The sequence below is a fragment of the Columba livia genome, chromosome 2 (assembly GCF_036013475.1).
Source record: "Columba livia isolate bColLiv1 breed racing homer chromosome 2, bColLiv1.pat.W.v2, whole genome shotgun sequence".
Classification (NCBI taxonomy): Eukaryota; Metazoa; Chordata; class Aves; order Columbiformes; family Columbidae; genus Columba; species Columba livia.
Window position 1 is genome coordinate 47,687,993 of NC_088603.1, and position 18,578 is coordinate 47,706,570.

At 43.9% G+C, this 18,578-nt stretch overlaps 1 protein-coding gene across 4 annotated transcripts in view; it reads left to right on the forward strand.

The window, feature by feature from the left end:
• Positions 1-2,226: 2,226 nt before the first annotated feature.
• ZDHHC3 (zinc finger DHHC-type palmitoyltransferase 3) overlaps positions 2,227-18,578 on the forward strand; it is a 35,633-nt gene continuing 19,281 nt past the window's right edge. For 2 of the 4 annotated variants that reach the window (XM_065051772.1, XM_065051774.1), the window contains exons 1-3: positions 2,227-2,438; positions 13,927-14,256; positions 16,907-17,031. In XM_065051772.1, the coding sequence (XP_064907844.1) occupies positions 13,951-14,256; positions 16,907-17,031 (431 nt within the window). In that variant the 5' untranslated portion in view covers positions 2,227-2,438; positions 13,927-13,950. Of the gene's footprint in view, positions 2,439-2,486; positions 2,627-13,926; positions 14,257-16,906; positions 17,032-18,578 lie in introns of those variants that run through there. The other 2 variants (XM_065051773.1, XM_065051775.1) reach the window with 2 other exon arrangements.

Below are 18,578 nucleotides of genomic sequence, written 5' to 3' on the forward strand. Positions count from 1 at the left end.
CACGCGCCCAAGGCGGGAAAGCGACCTAGTCGCCCTAAGTGCTGTCGCGGCAATCTCGCCTCGGGGGCTTCTCTTTTTTCTGGGTGAAGGGCGTGTGTGTGGCCGCTGAGCTCCTCACAGACGGCTGTCAGGGGGAGCAGGTGCAGCGCTCTGGGCGTGGTGCCCGCTGGGCGCCCCTGCGTGCCGAAAAACGGCCCCTCAAAGAAGCCGAAACTCCTGCTAAAGCAAAGGGGCTGTTCCCGGGTAAACGCTCCTGAAGGAGGCTGTGGAAATGCTCGACTGCTCGGGAAGGGCTCGTGTAGTGATGATCCCCGCAAGAAAAATGAGGAAATGCTGAGTTTTTACCTCAGAGAAAGGTCCGAGCCAGGTGCAGCGCATGGGGCAGCTTGGAGCAGGGAAGAAACAAAGTGCCCTCGCCTAGGAGAGTGCTGTTTGCCCGGTGCCAGGTGTCCCTGGGAAAGCAGACATGGAAAATGTAATTAAAAACTTGTATATTAAAACAATAGTTGAGGGGTGTTTTTTGACAGCCTTAATTAAAAGTTTCACAACAATGAGTGCATAATGTTGGAAGCTTCACACTCCTTTGCACAGCTCTTGTGTAATATTTTGAAATTATTTTAAAAGTTGCTGTCTGGCTTCATACTGATGCTAACTTGGTGAGAATGACCCATGGTGTAAAAGGATAACATGCCATGCTGCTGGAGCATCTCTAGGTGCTTCCAGCTCTCCTCTCTGAGACTCCTTGCTCAACCAAATGTACAGAGCATTTCCGGCTGTGCCTGCTTGAGCAGGTGCGATGCAGAGGGAGCAAACCCGAAGAGCAAAAAGACATTTTGGAGGTTTTAACTTCTGGTCTCATTAGAGAGCCGCGCATCCATCGTAGCAGACACGTTTCTGGGATGCATCCCGTGGCTTACTTGCATCCAAAAGGAGTTGAGTTTCTGCATGCCAGGATTGTTGCGTGGGAATCGCTGGCTGTTGCTCGGCTGGGAGAGCCAGCAGTGGAGCCTGACCAAGCTGGGGGGCTGAGGCTTGGGGAGCTCACCCTCCCGGCTGACCCTGAGGGGGTGTGTGGGGCTGGGCCTCCTTCCTGGGCCAGGGGGTGCCAGGCAAAGGCTGTGCGCTTGCAGAGAAGGGGCCTGGCTTGTACGTTTTCCCTAAATAGCATCTGTCAACAGACCCTTTGTCTGACCCCATAGTGCGATTCTCGAGTCCCCTCATTCCACAGCATGAGCCAGCCTATGCTAAGGAGAAATTGGAAGCTCCCTTGTAAAACTGAATGCCTGATCTGAAATAAAGTGTTAGCGCAGGTGTGCCCTATGATTCCCACTGAGAGTGCAGGGAAATGGTATTCTGGCTCGCAGTCCTGCCTGTTTCACAGCTTAGCCCACAGCACACAGTTCCAATTGCAATGAAAAATTGACTATTTTTAAATTCTCCCCCTGTAGTCTACTTCATGTGAGTTAAATTTTTAAGCAGTCCAGAGGCTCAGCTAGCAAATCTTGTTTATATGCAAAAAAAGCAGTTTTCTAAAGGCTGGAGAAACCCAGGTCTGGCTCATTTCTCCTCAGGGATGGCAGAAGGCATCTCCTTGCTCTGAAGAACTCTTCTTAGCATGGTATAGATTCCTGTTTCCAAGGCAAGGGTGAAGGTTATTGGACAAAAAGGACGCCAGTTGTTTGTGTTTTGGTGGTGGGGTTTTTGTGTGTGTTTTGTTTTATTGTTCTGTGTTTTTGTTTTTTGTTTGTTTAACTAGGGCAAAGCAGCATCTTTTCCTCTAACCTCGTGATGGTAGGTGGATGACAAGCGTTGGCTGAAATAAAGCCAGCCGAAGGAGCCGCTGGGAATGCAGAAGTTCTCAGGCCATGATTAAGGTCTGGCGAGGCTGTACCTGCCGGCAGCCGTGTCTGGGGACGGTGAGAGTCGAGCGAGCTTCACTGCTGCGAGCGAGCAGGTGCCTGGACGTGCAGACACCTGCAGCGATACGCCCTGTCCTCACGGGTGCCGCAGGATTTTGGGTACCTGCAAGCCAGAAAGACCGAACTTGTTAGGGGCTCAGAAGCCGAGCTGTTCCCTTTGTAAAAAAAAAAAAAAAAAAAAAAAAAAAAAAAGGTAAAAGAAAAAAGGAAAAAAAAGGTTATTTTTCCCTCGCAAAACCCGCATTCTCCCCGCCCCCGCACGCCCGCGACGTAACCGCGCACCGGGCACAGGCGCGCCCCGGCCACACGGGGCCCTGCGGCACCCCGGCGGCTGGGCCGAGCCCCGCCGGGCGCGGCGCCGCCAGCCGCCCGTGGGCCGGGGAGCCCCCCGCGCCGCGCCCGGCGGCGGGGCGGGGACGGGCCGGGAGAGGAAGGGCAGGGGTGCGCGCTGCCTCCCGCCGCCGCCGCTCACTTCCTGGTTCCTCCCGGCGGCCGCCCCACCTCCTCGCAGAGCTTAGCGTAAGGGACGACGGGGGCGGGAGGGAGGGGACGCGGGGGTGGGAGCAGTGCCGGTGCCGCGCGGGCTCCCCGGTGCGGCGGGGCGGATGGGGCGCGGCGCGGCGCTGCGTGGCGGCGTTGGCGGCGTGCGCTCGCGCGCGCGGCGTGGGGGCGGCGGGGCGCGCGCCGGACCGGCGGCGGCCTGTGAGGTGGGTGTCGCGACCAACAACGGCAGGGGGGGCGGCAGCGGGCAGGTGTGCGCTGGCGGAGCGGAGGGGGGCGGGAGCGGGCCGCCGGAGGGGGGCGGCGCGGCGCGGCTGTCCCGGGGCCGTGCCCGCTGCCTGCGGCGCGCAGCCGGTTCGTCCCCGCGGTGCGCCTGGCGCCGCTCCCCGCGCAGCCCGGTTGCGGGTGGCGCGGCTGGCCGAAGGCCGCTCGGTGACCCCCTTCCCTCCGCGGCGGGTCGCGTCCCGGAGTGGCGTTTCGTGGAGGCGCTGGCAGCGGTCGCAAGAGGGGAGGTGGGCTCCCGGTCGCCCCTGCTGAGCCTGGGCTCTAAATACCGCCGGGCTGAAGATGTTAAATAACACTGGGCTAAATCCGCGGTTTAGGTTCTGCTCCGGGGCCGTCCGGAGGAGCGTAACGTCCTCTGGGCAGCAAATTTAAACTCGGAGCCTCCAGCAATTTCTTCGGGGTCCCGTAACCCGTTAGTGCGCCGCAGTGATGGGACGGGCCCCTCGGCGAGCGGCCGGAGCCCTGGAGCGGGGCCTCTGTATGCGGAGGGGGCCGCGGTCACCCGGCGTTGGGCTGCGGCTGTCCCTGGGGCAGTGGGGACTTCAGCATCGGGAGCGATCCGTGTTGAAGCCGAGGAGCTGTACTCGGGCGGGTTTAGTTGAAATGGATGGTGAGTTACGTGTTGGTAGGAAGTAATCTGGACTGGTTTTAAACAGCAGCTTCTAAGTGTTACTACTGGAGCACCTCTGAAAAGTAATTTCTGTAAGAATAAGCAGGAGCTCACGATGGCTCATTGGAAAACAAGCTTCAGGAAAACACAGGCACGGGGAGGAGGCAGCAGCAGTCTGGTTTCTGAAGCACTCTCCTGCTGCCTGTGTGCTAGTGAGGGGTGCTGGGCGGACACCAGAGGTTGTTTAGATTTCTTTCATTTTGATCCTGATTCAGAAAAGATAAACTATATTTTTCGGTGTGCAGGAGAGAGATTGTGTGCCAGACTCCTGACACAGCAAAGGTGTGCAGTGTCAGATCTGTAGGAAATAAGCCCAAATTTGTCGTTCTGGTACAGTAGAATCACAGAGAAGGGGCTGGTGGGGCGCCGTGAGTGACAGGCTTTGATGCCTGGTCGTGTAGATAGCAAGGCTTTAGTGAGTATCGTGTTTTCCTTTGCTTAGTGAGAGCAACAGATAAGTCTTTTATAGTCTTACAAACATTTCAGTGATAACAGTCATTATAAATGGAGCGTTAATTCACGTATTTAAAAATGCAGCCCCATGTGCAATAAAGATCCAGTTCTTCAAACACTATGACTCTGTCAGCGTAGCTATTCATGCTGTCTCACTGATGCAATTGTGTTTGTCATACCAATGGCACCTGTTTGTGGTAAGAAGTTGTGTGGGACTGAATGCTCATTGAAGTTTAGAAGATGTGACCAGAAGCTCTGTGTGTGGTTACAGGTTTATAAAAGGACAAAGGTAAAGTCTGCCTACAAGCTAAAATATTTGTTGCAATGTTTATCACCTCCTGTGTATTTTTGCATGTTTCTGCCTCCTTTCTAGTTTCCATTTAAAGTATTGTAATTACAGACAGGGTGTGTGTTCCTGTTTGAAATTGCTTGTTTGGTAGTAGACAAAAATGTCGAAATGTAATTTAATGCAGCTATTTGGAGCCAGTTGCAAGAAGATGAACGCATAATTCCTCAGCAGATGCAGATCTGCTGTGCCCAAGTAGTTGTGTGTTTTTTTCTGGGCAGTTTTTTTGTGTCAGCAGTGGGGAGCAACTGATAGTCTGACAGTGTGCATGTGGCCTGGGCAATGCTAACTCAGCTTTGATAAATCTCTTTTTCTTATCTAACATGAATTTAGTTTTCTTGATAGGTGAGTTGCTGTGCATCTCAAACAGAATAGGAGCTAGCAATGTCGCATAGTCAGTGTAGTTTAAACCCATGTGTTGCATTATTTCTGGGAAACTTGCTTGTGCAGACATTTCCCATACATTTGTAATGGGATATCTCTCCTGTAGGGGAGACCACAGGGTAGGTGATGGATGCCCACTGGCGTGTCAGTCTGAAAATGGTTTGACTCTATCTCAGCTAGACTTTGCAGATGTTGATTGACTGAGCTTAAGGTGTTCTCTGGTCCCTCTGCGGTATCGACATGACCATACTCTTAGGGCAGTATTCCGGAGTACAGTTTTTCTACCTTCCTGAGAGAAGATAGCGGGTAATTTAAAATATGACAAGATAGAAAAGTTTGTTGTCCGTTTTTATTTTGTCTGTCATGTGCTTAGCTGGTTGAAGTAAAAGAGATAGGAGCAATGGTTCCTGGAACATCATGTGTGACTTGTGCGTGTCACTAAACTGGAACTTAAGGTTGCATTGGAGAAAATGAGGAGTTGAAGCTTTCCTGATTAGAGCTGCATATTTCTTGGGTTGTGCAGACGATAAGAAAAAAAGATAGCCCGTAACTTGACTGGAACTGCAGTGCAGCAGCTCTGCCAGGAACACTTTACACATTGTCCTTTTCAGAGGGAGTCCAAAAGAGCGAGCCAGCCTTTCTGCAGGCTGTGGGTGCCAAAGGCCTCCTCATACAGCAGTGGTTCCCAGCTGGAGAGCTGCAAAGTGTTGCAGGCAAGGTGCAGCTGGGTGCTGGCTCTGCCTCCACAGGAACACTGGCAGGTTAACTCCTTTTGCCTGCTTCTGGCTGTGCCCCCAGGGTTTGGGGTGGTTGGGAGTGATTCTGGGATTCTGGAGAGAAATTTATCTAGGTTTATAGCTCCATGTCTCATCACCCCGCTGGGTTGCAAGGTGACCATACAGAACTGATGATGCTGTTACAGCAGAAGGTGTTGGGGTGCAATGAGTTTAAAAAAAAAAAAAAAAAAAAGAGGCAGAGAACAGGGATAGGAAAGTAAGGAAATGAGAAGGAAGGCTACAGCAGCAGAGTTCAGATAGAAAAATGTTGGGAATTGCTGTAATAGCAAGTAAAAGGACACAGAAAACTCAGTGTTAATACCCTTGGACAAGGAAGGAATGTTGAATGAGAGGAAATGCAAGGCCCTTGTTGATGCTTTTTCTGCCAGCCGGGTGGTGGATGGCGTGTTTGTCAAGTTCAGCTGTGAGTTTTGCAATAATGTGGAACTGACACGGGCAACCAGTCTTAGATGTGGTGCAGCATGCAGAAGTTAAAACAAATGGACTCAAGTTGAAACAGTAAGAGCGAATAAAGGTAGCGTGACGTACTATACTATTAAAAGAAAAAAAAAAAGACAATGAAACATTTACAGTCCTAGTGGGAAGGCAGTTGTACCATACCATAGATACAGAAATCAAAGGGCTATAGCAGGAGATAAAGGGAGATAGTAATGTGCTATACATCTTTGTTCTTTGCAATGACTACTTGAATCGCTGATGTCCAATACAGCATAGAACAGATAAACAATATACTATGTCTTGCAGTTAGCCTGGCCTTCAACTCCCAGTATTTTGAGGGATAACAAAATTAATGTTTACACACAGATTTTTTTTTTTTTTTCTTTTTGTTATGGAGACAGTAATCACTTGTGCTGGCTAATGCAACAGTGAGCAAAACAAGAAATACTAAAGTTTGCCAGCTCAGATGTTGTTCAGTACATTCCAAAAGCTTCAGAAATGTTGAACCTGCAGGGTTTTCCAGTTCCTGAAGTAATGGCTTAGGTTTCTTCTAGGCTGGCTCTTAACACCGCAGAGGTGGATTGTGACAATCGTCACACTCACTTCAGGCCTTTTTAGGGTAGAGGTGATAAATTTTTTGGTCCCTGTTTTATTAATGCGCTGTTTTAATTTATACACTGTGTCTTTCTATATTTAGTTTAGATACCTGCTTAGGTGTAGTATTTAGATTTAAAATCTTAGTGCCTTACAGCCTTCATACCTGTATCTTCCCTACCACTATATGATAGGGAAGAAGTGTGGACTACAAGTTGGGGAATAAAATACAGAGGGACTGAGTGACTTGTTCATGTTTGTGAAGGGAGGGCTGTAGAAGAAGCCAAATCCTGGGTTAGAGCACCTGAGTGAAAAGGTCTGTCTGATAGGTAAGGTGCTCTTTCTGCCTTGAAAGATATTGAGAATGGTTTTTTAGACTAGGATGGTTCTGCAAACTTCTTATTATGATTAAAACTTTAAAGCTGCAGTTCTTTTCTGCTTCTCTAGAAAATATATTTCTTAAGCCATGAAACCAGTATAGTATTTAAAATGGATGCTAAAAATAATACCAGTTGCATAGACAAACCTTCCCCCTTTAGAAAAAAAAAAAAAAAGTAGATACAGGGCAAATTGAGAATTTAAATTCCCTTAATCTAATGCTTTGCTTTTTTAAGTCCTGAGTCAGCATCAAAATTGCAAAGCTGTCTAGAAGACCAAGACAGCTCCTCCTGTTTTGTCTCTCATAAAGCTGTGTATTCAGGATAACTGCAATGCTGTGGGAAAGCATGACACCCCCATTTGTTGTTTTCTGCTTCCCAGTGCAGTCCCTTCTGCAAGATTGATCTTTCATTCTGATACTTCCTCCAGATAGGTGGCAATGCTACAAAGCTGGTTTGTATTTCTATGTTGTGGATTAATATTTCTCTTTTTAGGTAGGTTTAGTAGCTCGTGTGTCTTTAGCCTGCCAGGAAACTGTGAGACTGAAGTGACAGAATTTCTCTGTTGCCCTTGCAGCTCTGATGGCTTATTAAGATCACTGACTTTGTGATCAGACCAAGTCAGATCCACGTCTGGCCTCTGTCTCTCCTGTCCCTGTGACTTGTTTCCTGTGCCTTCATGTCACCCCAATTTTGTCACTCATCCATAGTGGTCCAGCGTTGATGTACCTGGCGCAGCAACTACCTTGTCTTTGTCTTCTCTCTTTTGCTCAGGCCAGCAGCTGACAGGCCTTGTAAATGGGGGTGGATCCCCAGATAACTCAAGACTGTTAGGTCAGTCTTCATTGCATTATGATTTATTTATATAGTATATATCCATTAGTTAAACTTAAATGATACAGACATTAACCAGGAAGCTGTTACCATCTGTCCTGAGAGATTGCGTACCACAAACATTAGGATAGGAAAAAACAGTGGTTTTAATTTCAAAAACATGGCTTATTTTCAGCACAGTTCTCCTAATGGAATTCCTCTGGCACTGTTGAAGTTGCTTTCTGTTTGCACTGATGTAAATGAGGTAACTGTGGGGTTCGTGCCTTATGTGTCTGCGTCTCTGAGCCCGCCAGTCTCAGCCTGATCCAAGCCCTCAGGATTGAAGTTTTTAGATCTGACAGACAGACGTCTTTGAGGTGATTTCTACCTCCCCAAGCCCTCCACAGGCAGAAGTTCCCGCTACATGTATTCCTGTTCCAATGTGTTCTTCAGAAATGCACAACTTCAGTTAAATCTTCCTCTCTAATAGGATGCTTCCAATAAAAATATTCTTTTAAGTGTGAGTTTAGCGTGATCCATTTTTACTAAGTTCTTGTTCATGCGTAGCCACTCCAAAATAAGTACATTAAAAATAAAAAATAATGAATTATTATTTGTCAAATAATTAAATAATGATGTAAGCAGTTTTCTAAATTGTTATTGTAGCACAACATTGTAATATAGCCACTTACCGCCTTCATGTATAAGATTTTATAACTGGGTTAGCATCAGGGATTTTTTTGTGTTCTCTTTCCCCATTTGCAAGGCAGGTAATCCAGCATCTGCATTTAGCCTCAGAAAATGACAAGTTTGTTTTAAGCCTTGTAATTTTTTTAAAGATTAATTTTAAGGGATTTACTATCGTTTTCATTCTGATTTCTTAATGCATTTTTCATCAGTATGGGAACTGAAACTGTTGAAATTGCCTGACTTCAGTAGCCAAAGGTCTCAGGGGAATCTGAGATGTCTGTGAACATCTTGCTAAAAGCAAACGTGTAGCTGGTAATGTAGTACTTTGGCTGAAACTGTACTCATAAATGTAGCCTGAATTTCCAGAAGAAAAACGGAAAATTATCTGTGCCAGGCATAATCCTGTTACCTGCTCCTGGGGCGGCTGGTGTAGGGCTGGCAGAACTGACTTTGCCCTGTGACATTTTGATCCGAGTCATTTGCTGTCCTGTCAGCACAGCATTAACCTCTGTGCCTGATCCTGCCCTGTTGCTTTTGCCATTTAAACCTGAGAGGAATAGTTTTTGACCTGTTTGGGGTTTTGAATTGCAGTTGGGTTTTGGTTTGTTTTTCTTTTTCAGGGCTCCACATGTAGTTAAAAAAAAAAAAAAAATCCAATGGACATATGGCTCTCTATAGCAAATTTAAACCTGCTAATAATAGGCTTGCTTTTTTTAGCAGCCTTTCACAAACCTGTTAGAAATGTCCTGTTGACCCTCCAGGGTTTTGTAAACCAGGGACTGGGAACTGCCAAGCTGACAGATATCTGGATGAATCTGCAGGAGACTGCCAAAAATTCTCAGCATAGCTGGGCTGTTTAGCTCCACTCCTGTTGGTCAGATAAAGCTTTTTAGGCCCTGCAGAAGCCATTAGGAAAAATATATGAATACTAATATTTCCTTATTATCCCTGCTAGAACTTGTTTTGGCAAGTTTCAGCGGGCTTGTTCTTAGATTTGAGCCATATGAAAGTGTGGCAGGAGAAACATAGGTAAATATCCTGTTAGAAAACACACTCTGATTTCTGTTGAAAACTGTTTTAATCAATGCAGTTTTATATATAGAAAAATGAAATAAACTTCAAAATGAACTCTCTTGTAGTTTCAATCTATCTATCTATCTGGGGTTTGCTGGTTTTATTTATCACATCCGGTCCTGTGAATCTTGGTTGCCTAGTTTAGCTGTTGTGAATATAAGATGAGTGGTTATGTATGATTGCTTCCTTTCGATGGCAATAAAAAGTTAACTTTATTGTTGTTTATCAGCTCTCAAAATACTGCCAATGAGCTCTGGTTCTGTGTGTGTGTTATAAAAGGTGTTCCAAAGTATCTCTTTAAATACATAAAGACCCAAACTGAAAACCTAAGAAAATGCATGTGATCTCCCTCTAGTCTGTTTCTCTACCCTCACCCCCAAATTGTTTTGATGGAATTGGCAGAACTTGAAGTTCAGTTGGTTCATATGACAAAATGTAACCTCTTCCCAAAGTCTAATGTTAATGGCCTTCTAATAGAGGAAATGGTTGCAATGAACATAGTAACCCTGGAGTTTTGCAAGTCATACCCACATGCTTGACTTCACTAGCATGAGTAATTACATGAAAAACAGTGAGGTGATGATGATGATGATAAGCTTGGTGTAAGTTTTATAATGTCAAAACCTCAGGTAGCTTTCAGGTACACATCGAGTGAAGGCCTATGTCATTAGTTCATTTTTAATGCATTCTTTGGTGGTCACAGGGCATTAAAAAATAGGCTTTTGACATGGTTTACGGCGGGTCAAAAGACAGTTATTTAGTTTAGATATGGTGTGGTAGCGTATTTTAAGTGTTCCCTGTAGCAGGAAGTGGATTTTAATTTATTTAAAAGTCTGTTGTGTATATTACATGCGTTTTGGTTATTCCTGTAGTGCCAATTGCCTTCCAGATAAAAAAGAAGAAAAGGCCTTTGCTCTGACATATCCTTAAGCTAAATTGATGTGTGTGCTGTTATTGTGTCTCACATTCACCTAGTGGCCTCTCTTGTAGCCTGACACTGTGATTAAGTCCTTAAGCCCTTTGCCTTCATTGTTTACATATTGTTTGCTCTGTAGGAGGAGGGATTGACATCTTCCATCTGTGTGTTATAAATTAAGTTCATATGCAGCATGATTCAAGGACAGACCAGTTAGGGCAAGTTGCTGCTTCCTCCCTGCTAGAGTCTTTATTTGGAGGTATTGTTTATAAGCAAATACCAGGTTAGACAACATAAACAAAAGCAGATGTTTGTGAATGTAAGAACAAGGAATTACAACCCAGACACACAAACCACAAACAAAAACAAAACAAAAAAACCTCATGGGTCATGTAAAAGAGAAACTCAGACTCCAGGCTCCTGTAACTTGACTCAATGCACCCTAGAACATGTATGTATTTCTCACATAATGAGTGGTGTTTATGTGCTGATTACTGACTTTTTCATTTTGTTGCCTGATGATGCCTCTAAAGCAAGTGTTAGATAACAAAGTGTGTTAAATAACATATTTGTCCTCCAGCCAGAAGTCAGGAGTGGACACTTGGGCTGTCCCCCCTTAACCGCTTCCTTGCTGCACTGCAAAAATGAGTCCCCAGGCTTTCAGACTGAGGTGCCTCAAGGCCGCTTCCACTTTCTACGTATTCAATCCCATAGCAATAGTTTTGGTTCCCCCCCTGCCCCCCCCAAATATAGCTCAGTAATATTTGTGCGAGAGCTGTAGAACTCTTATTGGAGTGAAACCACTTCTGTACTTGCAAGAGAGGTGATTTGTTTGACTGCTGGAGTGTGCTGTTTGGGACTAAACCCACAATTTTATAATTACTGTGTATTTGTCTGGCTTTTAGTCAGTCTCTGTTACTACTGACCTTAAGGTGACTTGTCAAACTAATACCTCTATTAAACAGAGTTTGCTTTTCCTGGGACCATTTCCTTCCTCTGCTTTGGGAAACAAACCTTGTGGTGGGGAAAGGCTCAGAGTTTAGGCAAAAAATCTTGAAAGTCTGTGTTCAGGACTATCCCAACTTGTTACTGCACCTAGTATGTCAAGTCTAAAACTTCATTTTGAAATCTGAAGACCTAAATTACTGTTTTCTTTCCTATTTTTTAATGCGATATGATGTTACTCTCATCTAAACATGGTTGGGCATGAATCTTTAATTATGTCAACTTTGTTTTGAGCTGGCAAACCAGCATAACAATTTTAATAAGATGATTAAATAATGCAATTAAGGTTAACCTGTTTCCTTGGAGAGGGGAGGGATTGAGTCTTTAAAATACTTGTAAAGTCTGTGTGAATGTATGAATACATAAGCATCCCTACATAAATGGTGGAAAATGCTGAAAAGGTATGGAGTTAGTAGCAAGTATAGATTTATCTGAACTTAGACCACCAGATTGTTTGGGTAATCGCTGTTTCTGAAAATTATATGGCTTGTCTCCCTAATTATCAAGAGTCATGAAGCTAAATTATAGCTGTGGTTAAAATACAAAATAATTACAATGTGGTGCGTGAAGTTTGTGAATGAGGAGGAGAAGTGTGTGTTTGTTTTTCTCACCAAAGTGAATGAGACCTGCACATGCACTTTTATCTTGATTTATCTGTTATATGTGACGTATGACTGATATACTTTAACATTAATCCATGCAGCTTTCTTCAGATTCATAAACCATCTTAAACCTTCTCAGTTGGCAGCATACCAAACGCTAAAAACAGGAATATGAGAGAGTACCTGATTCTCCTGGGCTTTTTATACCAGTTATGTTAGAAAACAGGTGCCGTGAATGGTATGGTTCATCAGCTTCTGTACGCTAGAAACTTTGTGCTTCTGGGTTTTGCCTCTGGATGTGGCAGCAGCAGTTCCTGTCACCTCAGTTCCACGTCACTCGCACTAATACGCACAAGCTCATCACTTCTGTGTTTGGATTTAATTAACCATCCGTCTTGTTAATAACCTCAACCTTTGGCTGTGAGAGACTAATTGTCTTCTTATGGATTTGGTCCTCTCAAAATAACAATTACAAAGCAACTTACCATCTCCTTTCCTGTCTAGATAGGGGCAATAGCATCTCCCTTTAGATCAGTATCATGCAAAATAAAGCTTTCCCCTTGTACTTGGGAGAACTTAGCGATAAAATCTTTGAGAGAAGTTTAAGGTCCTAGATACTTTTGTGACCTTCTCATTACGTTTTCTATGAAATTTACAATTTTGTCTAGGCAACAATATTGCTTTTTTAACAGTTAAACACAAAAATGGCTCCGGCATGAATTTTTTTGGCAGAAAACATAATTAGTGGTGAACATCGTCTCCCTTGCTCTGAATTAAAATGGAAAAAATGCACTCATTTCTGCAAAGAAGTGAGAATAATCCTTACATGTTGAAACAAGAGAAGGCTGAACCCTTCTGTTTAGGTATATGCCATTCAGGGTATTTGTTTGCAAAATTATTGTATCAATTTTTGTAGAAGGTGTGTCTTTCTGTGTAGCTTGTAGTGGTTTTGAGCATTTAGAGCATTGTGCAAATACTCTGTGAAGAAGTGTCTTTGGAAGAAGTTGCTGGGTGTGTGAAGAGCCATTTCAAAGCGCAGCATTCCGGGTGTGCTCTGACATTGAGTGGTGTGCGTTCACGTTGCGGATTGATTGATCCCCTGCCAACGTCTAATGAGAACCTTTTTTTGTTTTCTCAAATGCTTATGTTTAGTGAGAGTTACATTGAAACTGCAGTAAGCACCGTGCATACCTGGAGTAGTACAGCTTCTAGCTCAAAATGGACCTCACCCTCTGGATAGACAAGGTGCCTGCAGAGGTGGAGGGGTTAGGGCAATGGCAGCAAGTGTCTTTCTAGTGCCCTTATTGCGGTGGAGTGGATGTGTTATAGCTAGGAATGCTAAAGGGAAGGTAAAGTGAATGTGGTGAAGGGATGGAGGAAAGGTGGTGGGAGGAGGATGGCAAAGCAGAAGACTTGAGGAGGTAAGAGTGGGGGACAGCCGTTGTTTGGGAAGAGCATCCCCCAGGCAAGACTAGAAATTCCTATCAAGATCTCTGCTGCTGCTTCAGCAGTTCCCACCACTGTAACTTCTCAGTGGTGTGTTTTTGCAGTTTTAGCCCAAAACCATGAGTCCATGGATAAGCAGAAACGAAATCTCTTAGTCTTGCAAGCTTCCCAGTTTCGGTAGAAGAGACCTTTCCCTTCCCCAGGTCTGATGCAGTAAAATGGGACCCTGCCAGCTGTGCCAGGTCTTTTTTCCCACATGACAAAGTCTGGTTCTTCAGTCAGTGCTGTGGCTGCTCATGTTGGTGCCTGCCTGATCGTGGTTCTCTTCATTAAGACACTTTTTGCCTTTCCTCTATGGGGGTGAAGGTGGCACACCAGGGGCTTTAATATGTAATTAACCAAGTCTTAAAAGCACTTAGAGAGTCTTCTGCGTAAGAAGTGTTCTGATAAGCACAAGAGTCTGGTTTCCAACTCCATTATTTTGTGTTTGATTTATTTATCTTTTTTAGCTCACTTTCTGTAATTTGGAATATCCGCCATGATCTCCATGCCAGTATGTGAATGGGCCTCTGTGTGTCTTGTAAAGCAGTGAACGCTGTTTCTGTCTCTCTTTCAGATGCAAGTATGGACATAATAGCCTATGATGATTACTCCAGTCCACCGCTTCAGAGATATTGAAAGGAAACCTGAATACCTCCAGCCAGAAAAGTGTGTTCCACCTCCAAGCCGCGCTTCCCTGGGAACAATGTGGTTTATTCGAGATGGCTGTGGTATTGCATGTGCTGTCGTTACCTGGATGCTGGTGTTCTATGCCGACTTTGTAGTCCTTCTTGTCATGCTAGTTCCATCGAGAGATTATGTTTATAGTGTCATCAATGGCACACTGTTCAACACCTTGGCTTTCCTCGCTTTGGCGTCACATTTTCGTGCTATGCTGACAGACCCAGTAAGTATATCTCTCTCCGTATGTCTTGCAAAGAAACAGGCAGTGTTTTTCTTGTGTGCTACATGTTGGGTAACTTAGTTGTTGAGTGAGTGGCAGATTTAAATAACTTTTGTGTGTCAGGCTGCTGATGTGGTACGCTAATTTCTCATCCCACTCAAGTCAGATGCAAAGTCAAGGACCCAGCTTTAGATTCCTATTGTGTGAACAGCTCCTCCTTTTGCACTGGGAAGGAGAGCATTTCTCTCTGATGCTCTTTTCTCCCCAGTGGCAGAACTCGTGTTTGTGGCTTGTCGTGTCTTGACAAACAGGAGAGCTGGAAAAGCTGGTTTTGGTTGTCTGCCTTGGCAAGTATTGTTTCAGCAGAGTGCAGCAGAAAGTGTGTTGTTTTGAAAAGCCATGTTACCATTTCTCATACTAGTGATTTAGTTGAGTTTATTGAACCATGCTGAAATAAATACTACGTGAGTGTGCTAAGAGCTGGCAGTTCTTAGGCAGGTGGGAAGCAACAGAGTTGTAGGAGCCTGTTGTATGCATGTCTCCATAGGACATTGCTTTATGAGGGATCTGGTCTGCTGCTTGTCTTTCAGCCAGTGAAAAGTTGCAGTTCAGTACCATGATGCTTACTCTGAGTGGCCTGTGATGGTTTATTTTGCTTAATAATCTCTGGACAGTAGATTCAGTTCAAAACTCCATCTCCACTGGTCAGTGGAAGGATATACAAGCTCAGACTCCTCTTGGCCCTTTCCTCCTGAGTGTTCTTCTTACTGTTGGGAGTGGCAGTGTGCCTCTGATATTCTAATTGTTCCTTCCACATGTCATTGCCTACTTGAAACCTTATTAGGTGCCATTAAAAGTTCAGTGTAATCTTTGTGCCTTAGTTCCCAGCTTTCCCAGAAGCCGCAGCACTGCAGAAATGGCTTGATTTGGGTTAATTTCACAGTTTATAGTATAAACTGATGCATGGCATGCTCCTGCTGCTGGGCAGAACTGTGAGCAGCAGCTGAGCCTCTGAAACTTCTAGTAATTGGCCTTGGGAATACAGGGTTGCAGCAATTTGTTATATAGTTTATATCCTAGGGGTTCTTGTTGTTGTTAATTATTGTGTGTTGTGTGGCATTAGTTGCCTAGGGACCTTCAGGTCACTGGAACTATTTTGCAGAGTTAGCAAGAACTCTCTTGAAACAAAAGCTGTTTTCTGAAGCAGACTGAGCGAGCAGTGTTGGAGAAACAGATACAATCTCTATGCAGAGTAACTGGGAAAAGATAAGTTAGTTCCTACTTTGTGGTGGGACTTTGTGTGTGGATGGCAAGAGCCTGTGGGATTTTGTTTTATTCTTTGTAGAGCTTTTTTTGTGGTAATCAGATAAACAAAACAGTGGGGGGAAGATAAAGTGAAGGGATGCAGCAACATCTGGCAGACAGTTTGAGTCAGGGATGGAGGAAGCAGCTGGATCGTGGAGAACCAGGGGCATGTCTGGGATCAGAATGAAACAGAAAGCACCACTGATGCAAACAAATAGGAATTCTTATTATAAATAAATGAAGACATGAATTCTTCAGAATTGATAGTGTGTTGTGCTTTTCAGAAACTGCCTTCTGTGGATTCTTGCTAAAAACATTCTTAAGGTTTTGAGCTTTGCAGTGTACAAGAGAGAGAACATAAGTTGTAGCATTTTGTGGAAACTGACCTTGGTAATTTTTAAATTGGTCAGGAAGTTTCTGGAAAAACTGAAAGACTGCTCAAGAAAGACTTATAGTACAGGTTCAACATGCAGTTCTCCCATTGATGTGTATTATTCCTATTTATTGCTGTTGGGAGGCTGTATACATGTGTTAAAAAGAGACTGTTTCCTCAGAAATCTGTTAAAATGTTACATCCTTGTTTTTATTTCAGTATAAAAGCCTTTCATCCACAGAGGTGCATTTGTGCCAGTACATGGGCATGGATTCATACAGTTTGTTTCTTGCCTTTTTTTTTTTTTTTTCAGCAAATTTATGGCCCTAGAAAGGCTGGAAACTCTTGAACTTGGTCTCCTGCAGCAGCAATACGTTACCTGTTTAAAGACACGTATCTTAGTGGCAGTTGTACAGCTAAGAATGTTTTACTTAGTCTTATTCAGGTGGGAGGATTATTAGTGTTCACTGAATGTTAAACCATGTTTTAAATAACATATACACAATGGAAGCATAGCTATAAGTACATGAGGTGTTTACCAGCAACTCTTAATGCCCACAATGGTACGTCAGAAGTAGCTGCTTCTACTGGAATAGAATATCTACAGTTTCCAGTTTGCGATATGAAACGCTGGCATGATAGATTTGTTGATAGATGTGAAAAGAACGATGAGGATTCTTAAAGTATTTAAGGTTACTATAGGATTACAAAAGACTAATTGCTTAAGTGAGTATTTACTTATGTTAAAAAAAAACAAAAATCCCCCAAGTTATGTTCAACATGTACTTTCGTATATTAGGATCTCATTTTAATTTATTTTCTTGCTCTTCCTGGAGCTCTTTTGATCTTAGGGAAGTTTGTATTTCTTTCCCTTCCCTCCCCTCCCATAGTTCTAAGTCATCCTATTGTTCTTAGCACTCATAATGTCCACAGGTTAATTTTCTGGTTTGTTTTGTTATGTTTTGTTTTCTGCAGGGTGCTGTACCCAAAGGTAATGCCACAAAGGAGTTCATCGAGAGTTTACAGCTAAAGCCAGGACAGGTGGTTTACAAGTGCCCAAAGTGTTGTAGCATCAAACCTGACAGAGCACATCACTGCAGGTAAAGTCCTTTCTGAGGATTGCTCTTTTATCAAGACCTCAACACTTCTCCAGTGTGCCTTGATCTAAATTGTTACTGGAGTCTGAGACTGAAGTGGTTAAATTGAGAGACTGGCATCTGAATTCTGTTGCCAGTAGTGCCAGACACGTTCAAGCTTCCCTGAAAAAGTCTCAGACCTTTTCTGACAAGTTTTCATCTACAGCATGCTGGGGCTACTTCTTGTGAAGTGAGAAGTACTTGGAACGAATGCTGCCTTCGCTCCAGACCTTTAGTTGACTTTCCGTGTATTTTCATGTAAGCATGACTTAAAAAGAGACATGATATGCCAGAATGCATAGCAATTCATTAAATGTAATGTCTCTCCAAAGGTCAGTGTCCTTTCTCTTCTTGTTTTCATTTGCAAACCCATTTGTCTTAACTGTAGATTCTATTTAGAAGTGGTATTTAAAATAAAACTAAAGTTCAGGTAACTGTATATATTTTTTTAAGAGTTCAAACTTCCACATTTTCATTGAGTACTGTGACTTTGCTTTGTACTTTGTGTTAGATCAGTATACCTACTGATCTGTCATGTCCTTTCTTCTCCTGGTGGGATAAACTTCCCTGAAGAGAGTAACTGCTAGTGAGCTTTTTAGTTTTTGCTCATTGGCAGTCAGCAAAATATAACTACTTCCTAAAATTCCCTTCTGCTTTTAAAACAAGTGAACCTGCTTTCCAGTAAGGAGTTAATGAGTTTACACTGGTGTCCCTTCCTTACCTACTCAAAACCCAATACATGCTGAGAGAGCTCGTATCGTGGTTACTGCTGATTCATGCAGGGACCTTTGGGGAGGAGAATGTGTAGTACTGAGCTGGACAAACTTGTTCTGCTGTTTGAATTTTTCATATTTATTTTCAGACCCTTAGTTTGCAAATGTTTTTCTTTTTTGTCATTTTTTTTTATTTTAATCAAAATCGGGAGTTGGTAATTCAGCAGGAGCAATGTGATCATGCCTATCACTTATTAATGTTACTGTAAAATCCCCTCTGACGCTTCTTCAATTATGAATGAAACTTCGCATCTAAAATTGCTGTCTTGCTGATGACTCACAGTATAGGTAAATGAAAAAGACACTCTGGCTAAACACAAAACCTCATCTCCATGGTCCTTATTTCTATGCTTTAAGATAACTTCATAGACATTAAGATTTGAGAAACTGAGCACTGATGCTGTTGAGAATCTTCAGTCAGACTTTTTTTTGGTGGACTAGGCAGATTTATTTGACTTTCACACATCAAGGTTGTGCATGCACATCAGCAAGAGGTACTGCTAGCTGTATGCCTGAGGGACCAGAGTGCTTTTTGATTCATATACTATTTTTTAAGTCCTCTGTGGCCAGCAAACTACTCCTGCCAGCATCTGGAAGCTGAGTGACTGAGCAGGGGGAGAGTGTTTGAGTACAGGCAATCCCCACTGCCTGTAGTTTTCAGTCTTAGTTTCTGAGTTTCCTTTTCTACCAGCTGGTTTCATGTTCTGCCACTTATTCAGCTGCTTTTGGTATAGAACG